The following is a 27,870-nucleotide window of genomic DNA, read 5'->3' as shown; positions in this document are numbered from 1 at the left end:
ATTTTTTTGTATAGACAGGGTCGTTGCCCAGTCCAGTCTTGAACTCCTGGGCTCGAGCAGTCCACCTACCTCAGCTTCCCAAAGTTCTTGGATTATAGGCATCAGCCACCACACCCAGTCTAATTATCCTTTTAACCAGATAAAACAAATGTACTCTATGAGAATCATGAAATTTCATTATTAAAAATATTGGCTGGATGTGGTGGCTCATGCCTGTAATCCCAGCACTTTGGGAAGCCAAAGTGGGTGGATCACTTGAGGTCAGGAGTTCGAGACCAGCCTGGCCAACAAGGTGAAACCCGTCTCTACTAAAAATATAAAAACGTGCCAGGCCTGGTGGCGGGCGCCTGTAATCCCAGCTACTTGGGAGGCTGAGGCAGGAGAATCACCTAAACCTGGGAGGCAGAGGTTGTAGTGAGCCGAGATCATGCCATTGCACTCTAGCCTGGGTGACAGAGCAAGACTCCAACTCAAAACAAAAAACAACAAAAAATCTGTGGGGTGTGGTGGCTCACGCCTGTAATTCCAGCACTTTGGTAGGCTGAGGCAGGCACATCACAGGGTCAGGAGATCAAGACCATGCTGGCTAACATGGTGAAACCCCATCTCTACTAAAAATACAAAAAATTAGCCAGGTCTGGTGGCACATGCCTATACTTCCAGCTACTCAGGAGGCTGAGGCAGGAGAATCACTGGAACCCAGGAAGTGAAGATTGCGGTGAGTCAAGATCATACCACTGCACTCCAGCCTAGGTGACAGAGTGAGACTCCATCTCAAAAAAAAAAAAAAAAATCTAGTCCTTCCCTTACATTTATTTTTTACATAAGGAAACTAACAAAGCCAAGGCTCAGAAGGGTTAAGTGAACTGTTCCAGGTCACACAACTTGTTAATATGTAATGATGACTTATTCTGAATTATAGTCAATATCTTCTCTTCCATGAGTGCCCTTTTCATTATAACATTCCATCTTTATAGAATAATAGATTTTTGCCAGGCACAGTGGCTCACATCTATAATCCCAGCACTTTGGGAGGCTGAGGCAGGAAGATCACTTGAGACCAGGAGTTCAAGACCAGCGTAGGTAACATAGTGACACCCCATAGCTACCAACAAATTAAAAAATAAGCTGGGCATGGATTCCTCTAATCTCGCCTATTCAGGAGGCAGGAGGATTGCTTGAGCCCAGGAGTTCAAGGCTGTAGTGAACTATGTTCACACCACTGTACTCTAGCCTGGATGACAGAGGGAGGCCCTGTCTCTAAAAAATAAAAAAAAAAAAAAAGAGAGAATCTATTTCTTAAAAGTTAACTGAGTTCGTTTCATAATACACTTGCCTCATTTTCCTTTTTTTTCTTTTGAGACAGAGTCTCGCTCTCTGTCACCCAGGCTGTAGTGCAGTGGTGCAATCTCAGCTTCACTGCAATCTCCGCCTGCTGGGTTCAAGCTATTCTCCTGCCTAAGCCTCCCAAGTAGCTGGGACCACAGGCACACACCACAACACCTGGCTAATTTTTTGTATTTTTAGTAGAGACAGGGTTTCGCCATGTTGCCCAGGCTGGTCCGAAACTCCTGAGCTCAGGCAGTCCACCCACTTTGGCCTCCCTAAGTGCTAGGATTACAAGCATGAGCCACTGTGCCTGGCCAAATACGTTTTAAACTCAAATCCCATCGTCTTACAGGGTTGGCTCCATAAAGGAGACAGTTTAGTTTTCCTTAGAATTAGCATATTCTGGCTGGGCACAGAAGGTCATGCTGGTAATCCCAGCACTTTGGGAGGCTGAAGCAGGTGGTTTGCTTGAGCCCGGGAGTTTGAGACCAGTTGAGCAAAATAGCAAGACCCCGTCTCTATAAAAAAATACAAAAATTAGCCGGGGCGTGGAGGTAAGTGCTTGTAGTTCCAGCTGCTTGGGAGGCTGAGGTGGGAGGATTGCTTGAACCCAGGAGGTTGTGGCTGCAGTGAGCCATGATAGCACTACTGCACTCCAGCCCTGGGTGACAGAGCAAGACCCCGCCTCAAAAAAAAAAATTTAGATTCTACACTGGCACACCTGTAGTCCCAGTTATTCTGGGGACCAGCTGGGACTAGCTAGTAAGATCTCATCTCTTAAAAAAAAATGAATGAATGAATGAATTACCATATTCCAACCAGAGTTAGGTATGGACCTTTTTCCCTGACCTGTTTTAATAGAGATATAAAGCTTCAGTATGTCTGACACTCAGGAGGTATCTCCATTATTCTAGATACAGTGATTGTGGTGGCACACACTTATATTCCCAGCTATTTGAAAGGCTAGCACAGGAGGATTACTTGAGCCCAGGAGTTTGAGGCTGCAGTGAGCTATGATCGTGCAACTGCACTCCCACCTTGGCAACAGAGCAAGACTCTGTCTCTAAAAACAATAAATAAATAAAAATGAAAAGATACAATAATAGCTCTAGTTAATTCTATTGATGTTGTCTCCCTTTTTTTTTCTTCAGGATCTACAGTCTTTGCAGAAATTCAGGGGGTCATTGATGCTTGCATTAAACTATCTGGAATGCCTGATCTCTCCCTTTCTTTCATGGTAAGTTTTATTTTCCTGTTTTATAGCCCCTTGCATGCCTAATACATGTGAAGTACTAAATGAAATGATAAATATTGAGATAAATTTGCATCTTAGATTGCAAAGGATTATCTGAAAAATATTTCTAGCAGAGTTTCCTAAGACAATCGCTTACATGATGAGCGTGGTCTTTATGGAACGGCTAAGGGAAGTCTTTGCCTGAGTGTGCTAGAAAGCGCTTAAAATTGGCTGACTTGCTTCTGCAAAACACCAATATCATTTTTACTGAATAATTATTTGCTTTGCTGATATGAAAGGGCATTGGTCTTTTGTATCATTTTAGAGTCTGCATAACGTACTTCTAGGAACAATTAAGAGAGCTGACTTCTGGTGTTGTCACCAGTTTGTCCTAACCTTAAGTCCTCTGAACCTCAGTTTTGTTTGTCTGTCTGTTTGTTTGTTTGTTTGTTTTTTATAGGGACAGAAAGTTTCTCCATGTAGGTCAGGCTGGTCTCAAACTCCTGACCTCAGGTGGTCCACCCACCTCAGCCTCCCAAAGTGCTGGGATTACAGGCGTGAGCCACTGCGCCAGGCTGAACCTCAGTTTTTTTAATCTGTTAAAGGGAAATAATACTACTTGCCTTTTCTTCTTTATAGTTATTGAAATTCAAATAAAATAATTTACATAAAATATTTATAAACTGTAAAGCATTGTGAAACTATAAAGTTGTGTTGATGTGGTCATAAACTCTTCCATGACTGCTTTATCTTCAGGGAATATATTAATTTGTCAAGGTATCTGAGTAGAGTTAACATATTTATTATACCATATGAACATGGCTGTCTTCTGTTTTGCTGGCAGAACCCTAGGCTTCTGGATGATGTCAGCTTCCACCCCTGCATCCGGTTCAAGCGTTGGGAATCTGAAAGAGTTTTGTCATTTATTCCTCCAGATGGAAATTTCAGACTCATATCATACCGTGTCAGCTCACAAAAGTATGTTCAGATGCATCAGCCGGAATCTGCCATCATACATATCAAGCAGAACTCACCTGTCCCTGTTTCTTTCTGACAGTTGAATACTTGAGGTCATCACTGCTCACTTTAACCATGGCTCACCAGGAGACCCAGTGAGAACTGGCAAAAATACACACCTAAAATAATCAGTATTCTTTGAATGTATGAGTTTAGAGTGGTACTAAGTGAGACTAGAATAAAACCTATAGCTAAGAGCAAGCAGACCATATATAACCTGGAGAAAAGGTTATGGTACCAGTTCTTTGCAAGGTTATGGGCAGTCATTTATGGCACTGGTTCTTTGCTCAGGTTATGCAGGGTCCATTTTGCTCTGTTTCTGACATCTGAGTACTTTGCAAGCAAAGCAAAATGGACCCTGCATAACCTGGGCAAAACCATGAACCGTTGCCGTAATCTTACCATGGTCTGTAGACTTTGTAGCCAACAGAAGGAGACAGACCTACCTGTAGCTCATGAGGACATTCCCCAACTTACTGCCTCAAGTCACTCTTCTCTGCATGGAGTTTTAAAGGAACTGTTTAGTATTGGGGGCTGGGAGCTGTGGTTCACTCCTATAATCCCAACACTTTGGGAGGCCAAGGTGGGCAAATCACTTGAGGTCAGGAGTTCTAGCCCAGTCTGGTCAACATGGTGAAACCCCGTCTCTACCAAAAATATAAAATTAGTAAGGAGTGGTATCATACGCCTACAATCTCAACAACTTGGGAGGCTGAGACATGAGAATCACTTGAACCTGGGAGGCAGAGGTTGCAGTGACATATCACACCACTGCATTCCAGCCTGACCAACAGGGTGAAACTCCATCTCAAAAAAAAAAAACCCTTAGCATTGGGGGTCATAGTTATAGCTAGTTTGTTTCTTGAAAATACCAGAAGTTGGCTGGGCGCGGTGGTTCAAGCCTGTAATCCCAGCACTTTGGGAGGCCGAGGCGGGTGGATCACGAGGTCAAGAGATCGAGACCATCCTGGTCAACATGGTGAAACCCCGTCTCTACTAAAAAAAAAAAAATACAAAAAATTAGCTGGGCATGGTGGTGCGTGCCTGTAATCCCAGCTACTCCGGAGGCTGAGGCAGGAGAATTGCCTGAACCCGGGAGACGGAGGTTGCGGTGAGCCGAGATCGTGCCATTGCACTCCAGCCTGGGTAACGAGCGAAACTCCGTCTCAAAAAAAAAAAAAAAAAAAAGAAAATACCAGAAGTTATTTGAGTATCATCATGACAGGACTCAAAAGCAGATAAATTATTTCTTGGCTCTTATCACATACGAACTGTTTCAATTATATAAAACATATTTTAGGCCAGGTGCAGTGGCTCACGCCTGTAATCCCAGCACTTTGGGAGGCCGAGATGGGTGGATCACCTGGGGTCGGGAGTTTGAGATCAGCCTGGCCAACATGGTGAAACCCCGTCTCTACTAAAAATACAAAAATTAGCTGGGCGTGGTGGCAGGTGCCTGTAATCCCCACTACTCAGGAGGCTGAGGCAGGAGAATTGCTTGAACCCAGGAGGTGGAGCTTGCAGTGAGCCAAGATCACGCCATTGCACTCCAGCCTGGGTGACAGGGCGAGACATTGTCTCAAAAAAAAAAAAAATACACACACACATGTATGTATTTTACGCTATTTTTCCATTGGATTGTAATTCATTTTTTAAACTAGGGTCATTTGCCCCAGTTGTTGTTTCTTGTTTTTGGGGGGTTATTTTTGAGATGCAGTTTCACTACTGTCGCCCAGGCTGGAGTGCAGTGGCTCAATCTCGGCTCACAGCAACCTCCACCTCCTGGGTTCAAGCAGTTCTCCTGCCTCAGCCTCCCAAGTACCTGCAATTACAGGTGCTCACTACCACTCCTGGCTAATTTTTTTTTTCTTTTTTGAGATGGAGTTTTGCTGTTGTTGCTGAGGCTAGAGTGTAGTGGCTTGATCACAGCTCACCGCAACCTCTGCCTCCTGGGTTCAAGTGATTCTCCTGCCTCAGCCTCTCAATGAGCTGGAACTATAGGCACGTGCCACCCTGCCCAGCTAATTTTTGTATTTTTAGTAGAGACGGTTTCACCATGTTAGCCAGGCTGGTCTCAAACTCCTGACCTCAGGAGATCCACTCACCTAGGCCTTCCAAAGTACTGAGATTACAGGGGCACCACACCTGGCCCCAGCTAATTTTTGTATTTTTGTAGAGATGAGGTTTCACCATGTTGGCCAGGCTACTTTCAAACTCCTGACCTCAGATTATTTCCGCTGTCTTGGCCTCCCAAACTGCTGGGATTACGAATGTGAGCCACCATGCCTGGCTGATTTTTTTAAATAATACTTTCAGTTCTTAGCTGGTCAAATTCAAGGATGCAGAACTGTGGCTACAGAGAGCCAACTCTGTAGGGCCTTACTGTGGAGTTAAAGGAAGGATAGGATACTCTGTACAGAGGTTTTCAGGATACCTCTGGAGCTGTCCCCACACCATTAATTGTATTTGTGCTTTTCTGTCTTTCTCTGTTTCTCTTTTCAGTCTAGTGGCAATACCAGTATATGTGAAACATAGTATCAGCTTTAAGGAGAACAGTTCTTGTGGCAGATTTGATATAACAATTGGACCAAAGCAGAACATGGGGAAAACTATTGAAGGAATTACAGTGACAGTTCACATGCCAAAAGTTGTGCTGAACATGAACCTGACACCCACACAAGGCAGCTATACATTTGATCCAGTCACCAAGGTACAGCCACTTCAAATCAAGAGTGAGCAAGTGTTTCTGCAATCTATTTTGTGATTTGGGGGGAGGGATGGAGGGAAAGGTTTAGCACCTTGTTTAAAACTAAACTTTGTTTCAAAACCTGGAGAGCATACTGTGCTGTGCTTCTGCCACTGGCTACAGAGGGAATCCTGCATCTGCTACCAAGTAGATGAACAGAATAGTGAGTCATCAAGTAAATGAACAGAAAAGTGAGTCATTCTGTACTTTTTCAGAGTGTGTCTTCACTCATCCATTATTAATCCAGAGCCTCACTCTGCTATTTAATAAGAAAGAAGTAAAAGCTTTTTTTTTTTTTTTTTTTTTTTTTTTTTTTTTTTGAGACAAAAGTCTCGCTCTTATTGCCCAGGCTGGAGTGCAATGGCGCGATCTTAGCTCACTGCAACCTCCGCTCTCCAAGTTCAAGTGATTCTCCTGCCTCAAAGCCTCCTGAGTAGCTGGGATTACAGGCAAGCGCCACCATGCCCTGCTAATTTTTTTGTATTTTTAGTAGAGACAGGGTTTCACCATGTTGGCCAGCCTGGTCTCGAACTCCTGACTGCCCACCTCGGCCTCCAAAAGTAATGGGATTACAGAGAAACTGTAGCAGATGATTTTCTCTCAGCTTCCTGCTTAGGTAGTAAATATGATTGTTTTCAATACCAGAGTCATTGCGGTACCTGATAAATGAAAAGACATATTTTTTGAATACTGTCACAGAATGTTAAAGATTATTTAATGTGGTTGTAAGGATTCAAAGAACCTCCTCCTGGACACCACGCAGGGCTGAGAAAGAGAGTTTCAGTTTCCTGGCCCTTTACCGCAGCTTCAACTATGGCAGCTGTACTTTCTTTCTCATTTGCTGTTGAGCCTCCACACTAAAGATTCCATTTGAACAATAAGTTGCACAGCTAAAGTTTTAAAAACACCATCTCAGGTCAATCTAATGATTTTACAGAAAAATAAACAGGCCCAGAAAAAAGTAGTGAACATAGTATGATGGAGAACACTTGAAATCAGAAGGCCTTAGGTGCAAATCCCAGCCTTCTCTCTGACTAGCTGTGTGGCTTTGAGCAAGTTATTTGATCTCTGACCCTTAATTTCCTCATTTGTAAATAAAAGACAAAAGCTACTTCACAGCCCTCAATGAGACAACATATGAATAGTGCTAAGCACAGTGCTAATACAAAAGAAAATGCTCAACAAATGTGGATTCTCTGCCCTCACTTCCCATTCAAAGTCACAGAGCTAATCAGAAGTAAACTCATTGTAGATCCCAGATACCTTGTTTTCAATAGACTGTACTTCATTTTGTACAGAAGTTTATGGTGTCTTTAAACCTTCTTTTTGAGGGTTTGTCTTTAATAAATTGTTCCATTTGTTTTTCATTTTTTTGTCTTTCCAAGGTACTAACATGGGATGTGGGAAAAATTACTCCACAAAAGCTCCCAAGTCTTAAAGGACTGGTAAATTTACAGTCTGGAGCCCCCAAACCAGAAGAGAATCCAAGCCTCAACATACAGTTTAAGATCCAGCAGCTTGCTATTTCAGGTAAGGGTAAGGCTCACTTGTAGTTAAGGGTAGTTGAGTTTTACAAGCGCAATAATTATTAGGCACTTAAAAGGGTAACAAAAGTTTCCCACTCTAGAAAGAGCAACAGCCCATTTGCCTTTTACACTGTGCTTGGGGGACCAGTCTCTCAGGCATCAACCAAATGATTTTGGAGAGCACCTTATTTCACACAGCCTGTCCTTACCTCTGCCCTCATTCAAGCACCAAAGAGGGAGTTGTTCATATTTACAGAAAGTAGAGTTATATTTCACAGACATTCCCTGCCTATGTGGGACGCTTAACCAAAACCATCCCATCAAAGTGCAATAATTTGTAAATGGTAGAAGAGATGTTTCTTTCAATGGTAGAAGAGACACTGGTTAATGTCAGATTTACCATGCTCATTGCTAACATTATATTGGTAGGGATCATGATAATTTATTCTTTTTCACTCTTTTTGACACAGGCTTAAAAGTAAACCGTTTGGACATGTATGGGGAGAAATATAAGCCATTTAAAGGAGTCAAATATGTCACGAAAGCTGGAAAGTTCCAAGTGAGAACATGAGAAGAGGCCAAAATTCCTCAAGACCAGTTTGTTTTCCAAGTGTCATTACAATGTATTACTATTAGATACCAAGTGGGTGGGAATACATATTCTAGTTAAGGCATTTGTGTCTAGCTACACACTGCTAACAAAGTTGCTTAGTTATCAATGTAGAATTCTTAAGGAGCTTTAAGCTAAGGAAACCTTTTAGTGACTTAGCTTATTTTGTATCTTTTCACTTAGGAAATTTTTGGAGGTAATTTTTTTTCCGTAGGAGGGTACCATCTGGCACATTATAACAGTAAAGGCAGAAAGTTATACCTCTCTCCTAAAAGGAGTTAACTGGTCTCCTCCAGCAGAAGCTATCTTAATCTGTGATGTGTCAGATGCAGCCAAATACCACACCTTCTGATCTTAGTCATCCTAAACCAGTGTCTGTCCCAAGAGAGGAAATTCTCCCCATCCCCAGAAGTTTACAAAAAATTGCCTCTTCAAGTGTTTGCCTTATTCAGCTTTTCACTTGTGCCATTAAGCAAGCACTGTAGCAAAAGCCACTTCCACATGGCCCTGGCAGGGAGCACTGCTGCTCCATGCTCCATTCTCACTGTACTTGGTATTGTATTTTTTATAAATAAGATTTTTATGTAAAGCTTAGAATTTGATTTACAGGGACCTTGCTGCAGTAAATACCATCTCAGTTTTGTGCCACTGGTTCACCTGCTAGCACAGTAAAAAAATCATTTGTATCAAAGGGGCAAATGCTTTATTAAGGTAGTAAAAGGGAACATTATTTATGCTTTTAGGAAGTTACTGCAAGCACAAGCATTTATGCTTTTAAGCAAATTACAGTAGTAAAAGAAAAACTTAAGTGAAACTTTGCCATCTTCATGTTTTATATAAACCTTACCCAACACCACTTAAATCATAGTTAACCTAAATGCCTCATCCCCCAGTTCAGCAAAAGGAGGAAAATGTGCGTGCCTCACTGTCATCAGTCTTTTTAAATCTTTTATGTTGTTGTTAAGGGGTTGAATTTGCTTATATTCCTTGTCTTTAGGGGAAATTAATATTGTGTGCTTCCCAAAGCTATAGTCATAGATTTCTTCCAGAAACTATTGTCGTAATTGTCACTGGAGTGCTTAAATGTACCTACTATACTGACAAAATGCATGGAAGTGTGTTATAATGAGGCAGAAACAAAATCCTTGGTAACATTGATGATACCGTACTGATCACCATGGTTTTGGAAAGTCAGTCAACAGTTGTATAATTGCACTCAACTTCATTGTGTCATGTCATTTAAGTTCTTTATCTTGGTAGTCCTTATCCAGTTATTTTGCCTCATTAGACATCAAGAAATGGAGAAAGCCTGAAAGTTAAGATATAAGTGCTTGTTCTTCATGTTTCCTTCTTATTATTTATGCTATTTTCTTCTCTTTGTGGCTCCATTATTTTCTTCTTTCAGTCTTCTCAGCTTGTAACTGTCTTTCCCTTACGCTAGGATAGCCCCTACACTCATCTGTCTATGCTGTTGAGGGCTACTGGTTGGTGCTGGTACAAGGAGCCCACTGAACAGCTTTCTTACCTTTGCCTGCCCACAATACCCACCCTGCCTTTCATCGAATAAGAAAGGCCACGTTTTGCAGCTTCTAAATTTCTAAAGAAACTAATCTCAGATTTGCAGTTAAAGTCAAAATGTTGCCAAATATTTATTCCTTTTTCCTAAGTTCAATTGCTTTTTGTTTTTAATATTGACTCCTCAAAGTTTGTACCTCAAAAGAACAATGAGAACCTTTACTTTTCTTTCTGCTGAATCCCTAATCTCAACAATCTATACTTGGACTGTCCAGTTCTCCTCCTGTGCTATCTTCTTTTCTGACCAACTAGAATGTATGCCAGGAGCTCCTTCCCTCTAGCAATTTCTACTAAAATGTCCAAGTAGAATGTTTCCTTTTACAATCAAATTGTTGTATTTATTAATTTGCTAGAATCCAGTAAATCATTTTGCTAGCTCTGGTCATATTATCAATAAAAAGATGAAGGCAACAAGTTGATTTTTTTTTTTAGGTCTACTATTGATTGAACATTCTCCGATGGGCAAGGCTCAGTGTCAAAACAGGGTGAACATGATCAGATTTTCTTCTGCATCATCACACAAGCTGTGAGTGTTGCTGCAAAGCACTTCTCAGTACTCCTCCCCCTAACCTCAGTATGTTAATAGCCATTCATACTTTCCTTAAGCATCACCATTCTGGCCACGGTCTGAGAGATTAGTGATCAAAGCTCCCTTTCCTATCACTACCATCACCTACTGATAACAAAGATTCATGAATACTTACTAGTAGTAGAATATTTTTCAAGCACAGAGTTACAGCTAATCCTGGATCCCTTGTTCTAAATTCATAAGGTAGTATATCCCAAGAGCAAATGCAGTAGATGATTATTTTCTGTGTGTGGGAGTCACCATCATTTTATTCAAAGGGAGTTCCTTTGATAGGTTCATTCCTTAAGTGGTGCTACAGAACCCTAGGAAAATGCTGATCTTGTCCTGACAGGCAACCGATTTGAGAAAATGATTATAATGCAGCAGGAAGGCAGCACCAGTGAACATATGGTGCATAGCAAAAACGAGACAGTTTTAGAAACTGCTAATTCAGTAGTAGCCTTGGATTTTTCCTTTAATTCAAACAGGCTGGAATCTCTATAGTCGGCAACTTTCCAAGATAAAGCAGTGATAAAAGCAGTTGGCAACACTAAATATCAATATCATTACTCTTTAATGATATATTACCCCTTTCAGATTGGGAAAATGAGGCAAAAACAGTGATGTCCCAACTATACTCCAAAAACCTGCTGTTACTATTTTAGTCAGTATTTAAGGAAAAGGACTATGTCCTCAAAAGCTAATTCTGCCTTTTAGCCCTGGTGGATCCCTGAAAATCCTATTTTTATTCCCTGTGTGGCCGGGCGCAATGGATCATGCCTGTAATCCCAGCACTTTGGGAGGCCAAGGTGGGCGGATCACTTGAGGTCAGCAGTTCGAGACCAGCCTGACCAACCCTGTGAAACCCCATCTCTACTAAAAATACAAATATTAGCCGGGCGTGGTGGTACGTACCTATAATCCAAGCTACACAGGAGGCTGAGGCAGGAGAACTGCTTGAACCTGAGAGGTGGAAGTTGCAGTGAGCCGAGACTGCCACTACACTCTAGCCTGGGCGACAGAGCAGGACTCCATCTGGTGACTGGGGGAGGACATGAGGTATTCCTGCACACTTAACAACCTTAGGTTTTAAGGGAACTGTGATGGTCTCCACAGATAGCTAGATCTTCTAAGATGAAGACAAACTGTTTCATCCAGCTACTTTCTGCCTACTGTTAACCTTTGCCACTTCTATTCCTTCGAGTGTGTAACCCCCAGAGTTATCGTCTTTTATCACACATATCTTCATTAAGTAAATATACTACCGTTGATTTCTTCTTCCAGTACAACATTTGGATTAAATAAAAATCTTTAGTTTCCAGATCTTGAGGATTAGTTTCATGGGCTATTCATCAAAACAAAGGAGAAACCTGACCTAAAAATTCTTGCTAAAATAACATACCCATCATTTAAACCATTATTTATACAAATGCATTTTATTGTTTTAAACAGAACAAAAGAAGAGGCAGAAAATATTTGCATATAACAAATCCTAGCTTATAAATGTAGTTTTTTAGCGGCGGTGATGTCTCTAATCGTCATTCAGAGATTTTTTTTTAATTTGTTTCACTGTGTCTTGAGCACTTGATATTGGAGAAAAGCACATCTGGCATAAAGTGTAAACCAGTGTCTCAAACCACTGGAAGAACTGGGAGAGCAAACATGATTTTTCTTATTTCCTCTAAGTAACCTTTAGTAAAACAACAGGTGATCTTTGGCATATATTCATACTTTAAAGGCATTAATATTGCATTTATATCATCAGGCAAGCAACTATACAAATATGCTGAGGGCCTTGAAAATAATCATCATCATTTTAAAGGAAAAAGAAAAGGCCTGAGTGTACAGGACCAACTTAAGACAAGTTTTACACATTCGATGTTGGGAACTAACATACAGTGATGGGTGGCAAGGAAGGATATTCGGGCAAGGGTTCTAGCTTTAGGAAAAAAAGGTTTCATGTGCTGGGAAATACTTAGCAGTGATAAGTACAAAAAACGAAACATTCCCCTCTCATTTTGCCTAGTAGGAACTGACTATGGTGATAATGAAATATTATACCCATTACTCTCTTGAACCTCTTACTTGGGAGAAGATGCAGAGCTTGGTTGCAGTTGGTTGCAGGGAGGTAGGAATTACAGAGGAGTATTTCCCATTGATTCATCTTCAGCAGCACCAGAATTCCAGTCTGCAAATATCACTCTCCCTTAGGCAGGAAGTGTCCTTCAGACAGTGTTGCCTTTCCATTAAACACTCTTGGGGGACAAGCGCTTATTCTCAGAACTGAATTTTAAAAGGATAAAAAGGATCTTTCAGAGTTACAGATGAACAAACACCTGCACGTCTTTAAAATCTTGTTTAGAAAGGGTATGGAGGAAGGCTACAAAAACCAGGATAGGAGACATGTTTTGGTTAAAATTAAAATGCAGCATTTCAGCTCAGAATGAACAATTAATTAAAAGCTAAGAATGAATGATAAGGCCTCAGCACAGACCTCTCCAGGCACTGACTAAGCATAGAGTACCTGGGAGTGGCCCTTAGGGGAAGATGGCAGGGCCACACCCTGGCTACTCTGCCCTTCCAGTGGCAGAGAGCACCAGGACACAGTGTGCTGTGTCCACATCATGGGATGGCTACCTTGGTAGGCTGAGGCAGGATATGGGACAGGAAGTTTCCCTAGCACAGACATTGCTCAGGGGTCAGAGTGAAGGCAGAACCATATGATTCTGTGGTTTTATACTGTGGGAAGCTAGAAGGATTAAACTAAGGAAGGGCAGGAAGTGAATCCAGGCCCCATATGCTGGGGCTCCACAGAGGCCACCTTCCCCTGTAGCAGCGAAGCTCACTTCTGAAAAGGACCCAGGTAGCACAGCCCAGGGAAAGCAGGCATGGTTGGCAGCCACATAGAAAGCTCAAAACAATTTTTGGAGGCACAGCAATTTTCTTCTTAGAAACTAACTTGCCTAAACTCTGGGTCTTGGGAGTCTGGAAGGGCAAATGGGGGCCAAGGAAAGAGAAACAGAGGGAAATGTCCCTTAGGGAACAAGGGCAGAGCAGGGTGTCTGGCTAGTGTTCACTTGGATTCTGAGCTTATGTGAAGTATGAAGACATGGGCTAGAAACCCAGACTGCCTATTGGGATAGAGGGTGCACAAGTATAACTGTGTTTGAGAATACGGGCTTTATACAGAAACACACTTCAAAACGTCCATGAAAAAAGAGTATAAATGTTTTCTAATGTAAAGAGGCCCCCATTCCTTTCTGATGTGTCAGGCCAGGATGTGATTTTCAGCTCCCAGCAACTCTGGGCAGCTCCTGGGACTCAGATCATTTTCCTTCTTTTCAGTAGAGGTTTCTGTGCCAGCCAGGCTCAGCCAGGTACCTACTGGTACCAAGGAGTCTTTCTAACCCAGCGCAGTGTAAATCCAGCATCTGTTCGAATTTTGATTGAAGCAGCTTCTGCTTCCCGTACAGTCTCCTTCACAGACTGCATGAGGTTCTGCGCGTTGTGAACCAGCATCTCTGTGGCCTGCAAGAAAAAGGGTACCTTCCGTTACTCAGATTCCCTGATGCAGGCCTGTCTCTAAAATAGGTTTCAGCCAGGAGTGGGGTACAGTTAACCCCACTGGTACCTGGCATCCCCCTATTTGCTTGCATCACTACAGGTTTTCCTGGATCACCAAAAAGAACCCATAACTAGCCATCACTGATTGTGTACTATGGCTTCAGATGGCCTACAGCATGTACTCTTTCTTGGTCTTCAAACACGCTTCTCTCTCAGGACTTGCTATTCCCTCTACCTGGACTGCTCTTTCCCCAGGGATCCCAGAGCTCCCCCTCACCTTCAGACCTTTGCTCACTTGTTATCTTGGTGAGGACTTCCCTGCTTATTCTTTTTTTGAGATGGGGTCTTTCTCTGTCATCCAGGCTGGAGTGCAATGGTGTGATGTCAGCCCACTGCAGCCTCTGCCTCCTGGGTTCAACGATCCTCCTGCCTCAGCCTTTGAGCAGCTGGGACTACAGTTATAGCTGCCATATCTGGGTAATTGCTATTTTTTTTGTAGAGTTGGAGTTCCACCATGTTGCCCAGGCTGGTCTTGTACTCCTGGGCTCAAGTCATCTTCCTACCTCAGCCTCCAAAAGGGCCAAGACTACAGGCATGAGCTACCGTGCCTGGCCTTATTTTTTCCATTGAACATATCATCACAAATTGATACACTATATATTTTACCTAGGTTGTTTGGGAGATTTTTGGTTTTTTTCTGTCTTCACAGTAAAATTTAAGTTATAAAAAGTAGATTTTTGTCAATTTTGTTCACTGTTATACCCCTAGTATGTAGGATAGGGCCTGGCACACAGGAGGTATTCCACAAATGTGTGTATATATATACACACACACACATATATATACTTTTTTTTTTTTGCGACAGAGTCGTGCTCTGTCACCAGGCTGGAGTGCAGTGGTGCCATCTGGGCTCACGGCAACCTCTGACTGCCTGGTTCAAGCAGTTCTCCTGCTTTAGCCTCCCAAGTAGCTGGGATTACAGGCACACACCACCACGCCCAGCTAATTTTTGTATTTTAATAGAGATGAGGTTACACCATGTTGGCTGGGATAGTCTCAATCTGCTGACCTCATGGTCCACCCGCCTCAGCCTTCGAAAGTGCTAGGATTACAGGTGTCACCAATATTTAATTAATGAATTTTTTTTTTTTTTTTTTTTTGGGGGGGGACAGAGTTTCGCTCTTGTTACCCAGGCTGGAGTGCAATGGCGCGATCTCGGCTCACCGCAACTTCCGCCTCCTGGGTTCAGGCAATTCTCCTGCCTCAGCCTCCCGAGTAGCTGGGATTACAGGCACACGTCACCATGCCCAGCTAATTTTTTGTATTTTTAGTAGAGACGGGGTTTCACCGTGTTGACCAGGATGGTCTTGATCTCTTGACCTCGCGATCCACCCGCCTCGGCCTCCCAAAGTGCTGGGATTACAGGCTTGAGCCACCGCGCCCGGCCTTAATTAATGAATTTTTAAAACCACCAAATGAACCAATCAACCCAACCACCTTATAAACCCATGAAAATCTAAATAAGTTAATCTTCCAAACATATAAACTTATAGGACTGAACTCACATTGTTACTCTACCATAGAAAGTCAAGGAACTTGGCAATTCATCAGCCCAGTAATTCTTAGCTATTTTTGAGTCATATATCTTTTGAGGATTTAATGAAGGCTGTGAATTCTCCCCCAGAAAAAATGCACACATGCATAAAATTTGTACACTCAGTTTTACAGGCTCTGACAAGTGTAACTATGGGTTGGAATTCCTCATCAGGAATTTTTCTTTTCACTTGGTCAGCAAAGGGACTGAGGCCCAGAGTGATTCATGAAGTGAGGATTAGGACTCAAGACTTCTGACTTACAGTCATTTGTTTGTTTGTTGGTTTGTTTTTGAGATGGAGTTTTGCTCTTGTTGCCCAGGCTGGAGTACAATGGCACGATCTTGGCTCACAGCAACCTCTGCCTCTTTGATTCAAGCGATTCTCCTGCCTCAGCCTCCCGGACAGTCCTGTGTTTTTTCTGTTTTACAATACTGTCAATTTCTACCCTTTTTTAACTGGAATCTTTAATGGAACTCAACAGATATTCTCAAGGCATATTTTTGTTGGTTAATTGATTAAGTCTATGATTAAGCCTGAATGTCATTATCCTTCCTTCCTCATTTTTTTCCACCTTTCTTTGGACAGAAGAGATCACATGATAGAGAAACAGCCTAGTGCCCAAATCCTGCATAAAATATATGGAAGTTAGATGTGAAGATATAGTTCTCGGGGTTTGGGAGAAGAGAGGATTAGGGTGAGAGTTGTTGGGTTAGAATATGGTAGCAGAAGCAACTATAATGGCACCAAGAAGAGAGGCTGCCTTATTTCCTCTAAAGTGCCCCAGGCCCCTATATCCTGGTCTAGAGATCAGAAACAGTTGTTCTTTCAAACTATTTTTGAGTTCCCCAAGGGTAGCAGGGGGATTGTGTATTTAAACTCCCATAACACCTAATACAGTGCTTCACCTTACCGCATGTGTGATGAGCCTGTGTAGGCAGTCCATCTGGGAATCTGGCTCAGAATAGGGCCTCCCAGAGGGGAAATAAGGAGAGTAAGGGGTGCTCAAATGAGGGTTTCCTGAAAGACCTGGGCCACAATTCCAGGAAGGAGGACAAACTTTAAGAGGTGATTGCCAAGGTATATGCAGGAAGCAGTGCTTGAGAGAATCTTCCCAGCCTCCTTATTTCTATCTCTATCAGAGAAACCTCAAGAGAACATAAGGGAAGCACCTCCTTTAAGCTACCATTTCAATTTCAGCACAGGCCTAACTATGTCATGTCCCTGAAAAGGCTGCACTACTCAGCCTCTCTGAGGCACTAACACCCAGAGAGCTGGAAAGCAGACATTCTCTCCAGCCAAAAACACACAGTGAGTTGGAGTGAACAGGCACTTGAGGCCTGAAAAGAGCCAAATTTATTCCAGGGGTGAGGAACTGAGTAGAGTCCTAACTGCCACGGATCCATAGTGTTATTTCAGATGCTTAACCTCTCCACACCTGTTTCAATCTGTAAAATGACAAATGTTGCCCAAGAACTTTACTTCCCATTCCAAATAATTTTTTTTTTTTTTTTTTTTTTTAAGATAGGGTCTTGCTATATTCCCCAAGCTCGTCTTGAACTCCACACCTGGTTTCAAATGATACTGCTGCCTCAGCCTCCCCAGAAGCTGTTACTACAAGTGCATACCACCACACCTGGCTTTCAATTCCTGGTTTTTTGGTTTTGTTTGTTTTTTTGAGACAGGGTCTCACTCTCTCACCCTCTTTTGAGGCCTCCAGTGTCTATTCACCGCAACTCACTGCAGCCTTGACCTCCTGGACTCAAGCAATCCTCCCGCCCTGGCCTCCCAAAGTGCTGGGATTACCTGCATGTGCCACCGCATCTGGCCCCAATTCCAAATTTCTGGTATATCTATCCAACACAGACTTTCCCCTCCTGAAAGAGTCTGAGTGCATCCCACATATTGAATACTTAATTCAGAGGTAAAATTTCCCAAAAGCTGAATTAAATTACTTCAAAACAGCACAGAAGCTGCCAGCAAGAAACCAAAAGCAGCTGCCACATACCTGCTCAGACTCCTCATCACTGATGTTGGTCCGGCCCAGCATGGTGGCCTTCACTGTGGACAGGATTTTGAGCTGGGTACTTATGGTTGGGATTCGCTCACATACCTAAAGAGAAAGTTTAATTTGGTATGTTTCTCTGCCTTGCCCACAAGCTCCATAAAGGCAAGACTTACCTACCTCTGTATTCCTAGTGGCTGGCACAGAGAAGACACTCAATAAATAAGCAGCAGAATTCCACTTGTTTTTTCTCTAGAGTCAGTACAATCCTTTTCTCCAGAAATGGAAGCATTCACATTCTTTCATTTGATTAGGAAGTCACCTTTCCTGAATCTGTCTTTCCCAGCACATTTGTTATTTCCCCTTTCTGCTATTTCTATCTCTAGTGAAGTGCCTCTTTCTTCCTTACTCACCTAGTTTTTCTCTTGCTTTTCCCTCTGATACCCTCTTGCGCGCGTGCGCGTGCGCACACACACACACACACACACACACACACACACACACACAGCCTCTTTCCCCGAGTACCTGTAAGAGGTTGGTTCTAATCCGTTTATCTGTGCACTGCTTGGCAACCTCCTTGGCCAACCGAGTCACCTCATCTGAGGCCTTGGCGATGTCCTTGGCACACTGAATGAGTGCCCGCTTGGTACCACTGCCCCCTCTTACCAGCCGAGACATCTCAGCCATCAGCAGAGCCATGCGCTTGGCTGCTGCGATGATGTCATTGCCCTAGAGAGAAGCAAAGATACAGTGTGAGCTCTGCCCACGCTCTGGCCATGTTAAGGAAGAAAGGAGAAGCACAGAGAAGAGGAGGGAGCTTGCCATCCTAGCATCTCTCCGGAAGGGTGAAAAGAGAAAAGAGCCGTTCTTGAGTGATACAGATAGCACTAGAGGAAAAAAAGAAGAATGAGACAGGGTACTCGCCCAAGCACTCAGTGCAAGAAACAGAGAGAGAAAAGAGGAGAGGAGGGGGAAAGAAGGAGAGGGAGAGAGACATTTCCTGACTGAAAAAAAGGAAGACCCAGATATTATTCTTAAAGGGCAAGATGTGCACCCCAGGCACAGTACTGAACAAGCACTTCGGCATCTCTGGGTTAATCATATCAATAAACTGGGAACAGGCCCAAGGAGTTGGTTAAACAGGCACTTTCATTTCTATAGGGAGAAAGCAGTAGAGCTGGCTTGAGGGGAAAAATACAGAGGAGCCTTTCCAGATGCTGAAATCACTCTCTTCCTGCTTACTCTTGTTGCAAATAGCAGCCAAGGACTCTTGCTACTTAACTAGAATTTCAAACCTCAAGTAACTATTCTCAGCCTTGATGAGAAAAAAAAAAAAAAAAAAAGATATTTTCTGATCTAGCCTGCTCTGGCTATCCTTCTACTGCCTCTTATTTGTCCCATCACCCTGAAAGAACATGTTGCTTTAATTCTTCACATGTAAAAGGGTAAAGAATCAATTCTTCAGTCCCCTCAGCTAAGTTAAGACTCCAGTTAACAGAATCTTCAGCTAAGAGGATGCAAGGGAAGGCATCAGGAAAATTAAAGTCGTGATTGAGGCTGTAAATGGAACCCTCATGCCAAGGAATGTCAGTTTATCTTAGATTTGGCATTTTGGTTTACTAAGACCCTCATAGGTCATAATGAAATAGACACGTTATTTATTCTGTGCCCTCTCATGAAAGCTCCTCTTTTGGCTGCTAAGAACCCAAAATAATAGCAACTGTGATGTTCAAAACTAGCTAAAAAGGCCAGGCCCTACTCATTTTTCCCCTCATGCTCTTCATTTCTATACAATGCAGTGAGGCATACACAAACCATACCACTACAGGGTGCTCTGTGAGAGGCCTCCACAGGCACCATGAAGCAGCTCATTTATGCTGGAAGGTGTGTAACATCTCAGGCAGTAACTGAGGCTGGAGAGAACGCAGGTATGGGAAGAAGTAAGGAAGCAAGGGGTATGTTAGAGAGGATCCTCTGGGTCTACCTCTTCTAGTGCAGACCTAGGATCATTCCAGGACCCCATGACCTTTGTTAGAAGATAGCATAGTGCCATGGTTAGTTACTACCCATCACTCTTCAAAGCCTTCCTGCAGCATGCCACTTTTAAAAGGAAAAGTGATCACCCCCACCCCCCTCCTCTCCAAACTAGCTTTGGTTCATTCCCCAAGGCCAAAGTTCTATGGTTGCCTGTCTTGTGGCCTTGAGTATTCCATTTCCTACTCTCATTCCCACTCCCTCCCACTGAGATACCTGGACAAGCAGTTAGTGAAGCCCCATTCTCTGTGGGCTCCCATCCTCTGTGGGCTCCCATCAAGGCCAGTATCTGCCACATAGCCAAGTGCAGGGCAGCAAGCAGTCCTCCCCCCGAGACCCTGCCATATAAAGCTGCCTCTCACCCTCATCAACTCTTCCTGAGCCATCACTGAGGTAAGTTGGGAGCAGGCAAACCTCAATGGTCAGGCCAGGTGACCTTGTAATGTTCTACAGGGTTCCTGACCCTGGAAGTCATTGAGAGATGCATCCACGGCTTCCCAAGAGGCTTAAAGTTCCAACAATGGCCACAAAGTCAGAAAAGGAATCCTTTCAAAAAGTGACCCCCATCTCTCTTCATCCCCCAAACATAAATACAATCCAATTAATCTGGCATTAGCAGACCTGTCAAACTTGTGAAGGCAGTCCTAACAACATGGTGCAGACAGACAGATGCCCGCCCTGCTCAGACTCACAGGACCAGCACAGATCATGGTGATGCAATGTGTCAAGGCTGCACATGGCTGGATGCATTTGGAGCAGCCCCCAACTGGGGGTGCTGATCAGTACCTTACTAGACCACTTGGTAGCTTCCCGATGCAAGGACTGAGCCGCGGCCAGAATGGGCTGGTTGACCGGCTGATTGGATGGCATTAACAGCAGCTCAGGTTCGTAATCGTCTTCCATGTCAGGGGGGACAGGGAACCCAGCAGCATCGGCCGCATCTGCCTCAGCTACAACACCTATACCCACCTCAGCGGCTGGGATGCCCGGCTTTGTGGATGGCGGGAGGGATGAGAAATAGGGATAGTGTTAGTAAGAGCAATAGGACTTGGGAAACCGGGCTTCAGCTGGTTTAGTAACCAAAGCCTGCCTAGGACGAGAAGGAAAATAACATGTTCTCTAGGAGCCTTGTGCACCAAGCTCCACAGAAGGGGGAATTCTCAGCCTCCAGCACCACTCAGCCCAAGCCACCCTGTGGTGAGGTAAGAAAAGGTACTAACTCCAATGGCAAAGGGTTTCCAGAGAAATCTTGATACCAAGAAAGCTAGTGGCATTCATTTCTTTCTTTTTTTTTTCTTTGAGGCGGAGTTTCACTCTCGTTGCCCAGGCTGGAGTGCAGTGGCGCGATCTTGGCTCACTGCAACCTCCGCCTCCCAGATTCAAGCAATTTTCCTGCCTCAGCCTCCCAAGTAGCTGAGATCACAGGCACCTGTCACCATGCCTGGCTAATTTTTTGTATTATTAGTAGAGACAGGAGTTTCACCATGTTAGCCAGGCTGGTCTCGAACTCATGATCTGAGGTGATCCGCCCGCCTCAGTCTCCCAAAGTGCTGGGATTACAGGCGTGCCCAGCCATTCATTTCTTTAATATACTTGCTACTAAAGTTAAATTTGACAAGATTGATTCTCACATCAGAATATTCCTGAGGAGCCCAGCAACCAAACAATAGTAGCCAATTACCTTTAAAAGAAATCTAGACAGAAAAAGTAAATGCAACCATACAAGTTGCTTTGAACAGAACAAAGTGAACACTGCTGGATCATATGGTCACTGTTCTACATTTTCCTGGGACACAGGAGACAACCTGGCTCAGCTCTACAGCTGCCAGACACAGATTATTTCCTTCATGAGTTAAAAGTCCCAGAATTAAAAATGGTACATCAGAGGTAATGAATACCAAACTAGGAAAGAGGCAGGAAAAACAAGCACAATGGTGAGTGAAGATAATTTAAGTACCCCACCATCACCCAGCTGTAAGGAGCCTCAAGAAGCCACCTCATCAGCCACCCATCTCAGGGAACACCCACGCGTCAGACCAGCTCTTTATCCCCTCAAGGTCTTCCAAGGCAAAGCTTCTACCATCTCTTCATTCATCCATTGCTAGTACCAACTCAGAAAGCTTCTCCTTTGGTACAACCTAAATCTCTTGCAAAATGGGTTCTAACTCACCCCAAACTCGACTTATCTAGTTCACAGATAGAATAACATGTGGACTTGGCAGGTAACTGCAGCTGAGCTCACAGAAGCCCAAAACTGGTGCTCATGAAAGAATGAGAATCATGATGGAGAGAACATGAATTTAGAAGCACGGATGGGGATTATAAAAGCCAGATGCTGAAAATAGAGTAATGTGGAATGAAAATTAAAAACTGCCACAGTGAACCCAAACCATTTATACAAGAATGGTGAACATGGGTTCTTTACATCAAACATCTCAACTACTCAAGAGGAAGTAGTTTATATGGAATTTTCTTTGAGGTTGTTATCACTCCTAAAAGTCTTATCCTGCACATGAAACCTGACTCCAAAAGGTGACAATGAAGTCAGAGGATTCAGAGCCAACGAGGGGTTAAGGTACCATCCAAACTCTTTTGCCTAAACTCAACCAAGACCCATCTCTGTTACTCAGAAGAAAAGCCAGCTCACCGCTGCTAAGGTTCAGAGTCCCAAAGTGTACAAAAACAGATAGATTGACAGATAGACAAACACATCTTCCTCCTCAGCCCCAGTATACACATGGTTCAAGTAGCTTCTGACTTAACACAAAGTCAGCAAACTCCTGATGTTCCACACTTCAGGAGACAGAGCTCAGGACTTCTGGCCACAAATGGCAGAGTGAGCCAACTGTGTGGGCCAATGCTGTCTGTCTGCTTTTAAGTTGTTGTTTTTCAATAATTCATGTGTATTTTGTGTTCCACTGCATAGTATACCTTCGTTCATTGTAATGAAATTTACATTTCCTTTAAAATCTTCACTGTCACCCTCTCCAACTCCCCATGCACAGTGGGACTCTGCCACATGAGCCCAGGGTTATGCATGCTCCAAATGGAGAGATACCATTATAAATAATTCTACAAGTCAGATCCAACACCAGCAAAGTCTCCATTCCTTCTTAGAACCTGGGCTCACAGCTAACAGTTTAGAAAAACACAGAGTTAAAAACCAATGTGAATTTCCCAGCCTGAAAAAATCCAAGATCAGCTGCAGGTGCAGGAGGTACCTGAGGAAGTACAATCAATACAAGAGCTTGAAAGCTTTGAGGATGTGCAAAGAATAAAGGCAAATAGATGGGAATAAACATCCAGGGTCATATTAGAAACAGTTTAGAACTAAGAACTACATTTCACTGCAAGGTTAGTAATAATATTCCTCCTATCTAGAAAAGCTACCACTCACTTTTCATCATTTAGGGGGAAATAGGCAAAAGTTCTTCATGGGGCATGACTGCTGTAGCATCCATATTTTTACCAACCACATTAATATTTACACCTTCAGATTTGCTGAGTAAGATACAGCCTGGAGCTCTCTTGAGTTGAGAGGTAAACTGATTCTGAGAAAGGACAAAAGCATATGGCTTCTAAGATACCAATTTACTTGCTTCTATGAAAAAAAAACAGAAAATGCAAACATTTCATCTAGTTTTAGCACAGCCCACAGAATTCATATTTGGAGCACTGATAATTAGCAATGTAGCATCTAAAAACATTCGCAATTCCAAGGAAGATAAGCAATTTCTAAAAGACCCCAGATGCCCAGGGTCAAGGCAGCTGGCACTCTAATGGACAAAGAGGATAGATAGAAACCCTCTTCTCAAATCACAGGCATCCTAGCTCTGGCTTTTGCAGCTCGAAGGAGAAACCATCAGGCACCAGAAACATCTCACTAAACCACAGGAAAGAAGAGGAACATGTGATTGGCAACAAAGGAACCAAAGCAGAGAGAGAGGGTGACTCCAGACTCTTCTTTCTGGGCTATGTGCATGGTCCTTCATCCCTTTTGAGAAGACATCCTTTCTCAGCAAGAAATGCTTCACCACTTACCTTGCTGGACCATTTGCGAGCTTCATCATGGAGCTGTCTGGCAGCCATCATCATTGGCTGGTTAATCACCTCCCCAGCCTTCTGCTCAGGGAACTCTTCATCCTTTTCCTCTGGTGGTGGGGGCCTGGGTGGAGGGACCTCACCCTCAGGCAGAGGTGGTTTGGGAGGAGCAAGCTCATCTGTTAGCTAAAAAAGAGAAAACAAGTTGTAAGTAAAGTCCTAAAACTATTTCCCTCTGGAATTCTTTCTTCTAAAAAGCATCCCTAGAAAATCACCCACATTCACTCCACATAAGACCACCCACACTGAGCCACAGGACCACCTGTTTCAATCTCAACAGAAGCAGATTTTCTCTACAGAAAGCTAGCAGCAGTCAGGCACAGTGGCTCACACCTATAATCCCAGCACTTTGGGAGGCCAAGGCAGGTGGATAACCTGAGGTTAGGAGTTCAAGACCAGCCTGGCCAACATGGTGAAACCCCATCCCTAAAAACAAAAATTAACCAGGCATGTGGCATGTGCCTGTAATCTCAGCTACTCAAGAGGCTGAGGCAGGAGAATTGCTTGAATCCGGGAGGCAGAGGTTGCCATGAGCTGAGATCATGCCATTGTACTCCAGCCTTGGCAACAGAGCAAGACTCCATCTCAAAAAAAAAAAAAAAATGGCTAGCAGCTACTGTTTCGGTGCATCCCATGGAGGCATACACAGTGCTACCAAACGAAGGATTCGCAAAAAATCCCTACAGAAGATGTATGTTCTGGCCTGGTTCAACCAAAAAGCAGCTACATAGGCAAGTAACTTCTCCCCTTGGCCTGAGGTTCTTCATCTGTCAGTGAGGGGTAGCTACACCAAACGACCTCTAAGATTCAGATTCTAAATGGCATGACTCTACTGCTCACATAAGAAGCCATTCCCCAGGAACAGCCCTCTCTCCCAGCTCCAAATACCCACCAAGAGCTTTGCTGGAAAGAATCTAAGGAAGTGTTGAGGGCTGGGAAACACTGTTCCTTAGCTGTGGACGCAATGACCTAATTTTGTCTTCAACCAACTTAGAAACTTAATATCTTTTACAGACATTAAATATGGGAAAGTAAATCAGATTATTGCCTTGATAAGTTATTTACAAGGTCAAGGTATTTCTAATACTGTTAGTTGGAATAAATGTCTAGAAATAAACACTATTTCTATTTCTGGAATTTGTATCTGCAACATACTGCCTAGCTAGCCTCTTCCTACACCATGGGAAAATTTATTCACAGTACTTGTGGTGGGTAGTGGGGAAGGTATCAAAAGATTTTAAATTATAGTTGGGGAAAAAATTTTAAAAGCATGTATTACTTTTGTTACTTAAAAAAAGGCAAATAAAGGAAAGAACCAACATCAGATTTCAACCACCTCCGTTCTACCATTATCAGCTAAGAACACATAAAATCTCTTTACTGCAAGCTGTGAAGATTATTTTACCACAATGCACTACCTCACCACTCATCACATCCACACTTACCAAAGCCAGCTCCTCTGTTCCAGCCACCCCCCATCAAAGCAGGCCACTACCACACACACCTATCAACCCATGCATATAAGCACTAGGTTATAATGCTACTGGATTTAGGAATGAACATCGAGATCTGCCTCCCACTAAGCTTCAAATGAAAGCTAAACGAAGCCACCTAGTGATGGTGGCTCTAAAACACAATCTACCTCTCTCTTGCTGCAATCTCAACACCTTCCTGCTCAGTTCTCCCTATCTCTGAATTTACTTACTCGGAGTTGTTCAAGGTCTGGTGGAGGAGGTGGGAAGTCAGGCTCCTGAGGTTGGAAGGCTTCTCTGACCTTGGCCACAGCTCCCAGGATCCGATATCCCGAGTCCAGGAAGCTCTTTTGCAGTCCTAAAAACAAGACACCCTCATTTTCAGCTGGGTGGGTCAGTGCCCCAAAGCACTGTCTGTGCAGCAGAAGAACTGGTTCCATGAACAAAAGCTGGATGTGAAGTTGCCAGCAAACATCATGGGCAGTGATTGAAGAGGGAGGGACGTAGGACAAGGCAGATGCCCTGAGGCCTACAGACTGTTGGAAGCATCACAGACTGGCTGTTCTTTTAGTGTTCAGGGTGCCTTCTTGGCTATACAACTAACAAGTACATAGGAGATCCCTGGGCGTGAACACTTTGGGCTCAGGTGGCATCCATCGCCTGTCTTATGTTGAGGCAGTCAAGAGATAAGCCTGCCCAACTCAGAACATGGGAGATGTCAGTTTCAGATTGGACATACATTCCCTGGAGTACTTCTCACCTTTCTCTCTACTCCTTTGCTCTACTTAGCATTCAGTATGTTAACCCTTGCGCTGAGCTGTGGTACTCTATCCAGTTGCCTGGAATTCAGGAATCCACTCAAACTATTAGAAACTCCAATTAGGAGACCAACCATGTCCTAAATGATAATGGGTTGAGGATATTAGAGATGGATAGGGGAGTCCCTCCTTCCCACTCTCGCATTGACTTCATTCTACTCATAGACGAGACTGAAAACATTAGATGTTCAAAACAGGAAGGAATTCAGATGATTTCAACCAAAGGAGTGGCTCCAATTATGATCTGCTGTGATAGTACTGAAAATATGATCCAAATTCGCCTAAAGAAAACCCAGTGTAGAGCCTAGGAGACCCACAGATCAACTTAAGCCCTCCAGATTTGACAGAAATTAAGAATGCTTTACAGAGAAAAAAGCATTTTAAGAAAAGCATAAGAGAAGTTAACTCCAGTTACATGAACTAAATGGATGGTAAATTGGTTCTCATGCATCTTTTGACAATTTTCCAAAATAATGACTGAATAGGGCAAGGGGCTATTTAGCCAGACCATATTAAGAAAGCACAGACTGGGTGCAGTGGGTCACGTCTGTAATCACAACATTTTGGAAGGCCAAGGTGGGTGGATCACCTGAGGTCTGGAGTTTGAGACAAGCCTGGCCAACATGGTAAAACCCCAACTCCACTAAAAATATAAAAAATTAGCCAGGTGTGGTGGCAGGTGCCTATAATCCCAGCTACTCAGGAGGCTGAGGCAGGAGAATCGCTGAACCTGCTGGGAGGTGGAGGTTGCAGTGAGCCAAGATTTTGCCATTGCACTCCAGCCTGGGCAGCAAGAGTAACCAACTGTGCCTTTAAAAAAAAAAAAAAAAAAAAGGCGGGTGCAGTGGCTCACACCTATAATCCCAACACTTTGGGAGGCCAAGACGGGCGGATCACCTGAGGTCAGGAGTTCAAGACCAGCCTGACCAACATGGCAAAACCCTGTCTCTATTAAAACCACAAAAAATTATCCAGGCATTGTGGCACACACCTGTAATCCCAGCTACTCAGGAGGCTGAGGCAGGAGAATCACTGGAACCAGGAGGCAGAGGTTGCAGTGAGCTGAGATCACATCACTGCATACCAGCCTGGGTGACAGAGTGAAACTCCATCCCTTCCCCCTACCAAAAAAGCACAGAGAAGTTGGTCCAGAGAAACTAACAGACAACAAACCTACTGATACTGCAGAGATTTGGATGGAAAAAGATTAATTTAGCATTCTTGAACTAAGTGTCTACAGTTTTTGCCCCCCAGACTGTGTATGTGTACACATTCCTTCAATACCGTTCCTGAGTTAACCTCTCAGCAGAGGTGAGCTGTAGTACTATGCATTGCTTACCAGGGTCAGAAATGTTTCCAGCCACAGCCTTTGCATCCATCACCATCGGGGAGATGGTTTTGCTCAATTCATCAGAGGCGGCTTTCACAGCCTCACGGAACTTGGGATCCTCAGAATTCTCCACCTCCCTCTTAGCCACCAGCAGGATCCGGTTGGCCCGACGAGCAATGCTGGTTGCCCCAGCAACCAGCATCTGAGGCTGAATGTTGGCCATAGCTACCTTGCACTTGTCCAGGTCTTTTTTAATTGCTTCTTCTGAAGCATCCAACAGAGATTTGGTATCAATGGCTTCGTCCACCAGCCCTGTTAGGAAAACAGAAACGGAATTTAGTTTCAATTT

At 43.5% G+C, this 27,870-nt stretch overlaps 2 protein-coding genes across 8 annotated transcripts in view; one reads left to right on the top strand and one right to left on the bottom strand.

Moving 5' to 3' along the window:
• AP3M1 (adaptor related protein complex 3 subunit mu 1) overlaps positions 1-10,451 on the top strand; it is a 30,654-nt gene extending 20,203 nt beyond the window's left edge. For 2 of the 4 annotated variants that reach the window (XM_037746124.1, XM_037746126.1), the window contains exons 5-9: positions 2,481-2,566; positions 3,408-3,541; positions 6,083-6,290; positions 7,712-7,856; positions 8,323-10,448. In XM_037746124.1, coding sequence (XP_037602052.1) covers positions 2,481-2,566; positions 3,408-3,541; positions 6,083-6,290; positions 7,712-7,856; positions 8,323-8,423 — 674 coding nt within the window. In that variant the 3' untranslated portion in view covers positions 8,424-10,448. Of the gene's footprint in view, positions 1-2,480; positions 2,567-3,407; positions 3,542-6,082; positions 6,313-7,711; positions 7,857-8,322 lie in introns of all 4 variants that reach the window. The other 2 variants (XR_001830933.2, XM_017548604.2) reach the window with 2 other exon arrangements.
• Positions 10,452-12,022: 1,571 nt separating this feature from the next.
• VCL (vinculin) overlaps positions 12,023-27,870 on the bottom strand; it is a 121,609-nt gene continuing 105,761 nt past the window's right edge. For 2 of the 4 annotated variants that reach the window (XM_017548575.2, XM_017548580.2), the window contains exons 16-22: positions 27,531-27,833; positions 25,607-25,731; positions 23,842-24,027; positions 20,587-20,790; positions 18,292-18,495; positions 17,770-17,874; positions 12,023-14,133 (exon numbers count right to left, since the gene is read on the bottom strand). In XM_017548575.2, coding sequence (XP_017404064.1) covers positions 13,987-14,133; positions 17,770-17,874; positions 18,292-18,495; positions 20,587-20,790; positions 23,842-24,027; positions 25,607-25,731; positions 27,531-27,833 — 1,274 coding nt within the window. In that variant the 3' untranslated portion in view covers positions 12,023-13,986. The remainder of the gene's footprint in view (positions 14,134-17,769; positions 17,875-18,291; positions 18,496-20,586; positions 20,791-23,841; positions 24,028-25,606; positions 25,732-27,530; positions 27,834-27,870) is intronic. The other 2 variants (XM_017548587.2, XM_017548595.2) reach the window with 2 other exon arrangements.

The sequence above is a fragment of the Cebus imitator genome, unplaced genomic scaffold, assembly GCF_001604975.1.
Source record: "Cebus imitator isolate Cc_AM_T3 unplaced genomic scaffold, Cebus_imitator-1.0 Scaffold11, whole genome shotgun sequence".
Taxonomy (NCBI): Eukaryota; Metazoa; Chordata; class Mammalia; order Primates; family Cebidae; genus Cebus; species Cebus imitator.
Note: the sequence above shows the minus strand (reverse complement) of the source record. Positions and strands in the feature narration are given on the sequence as shown.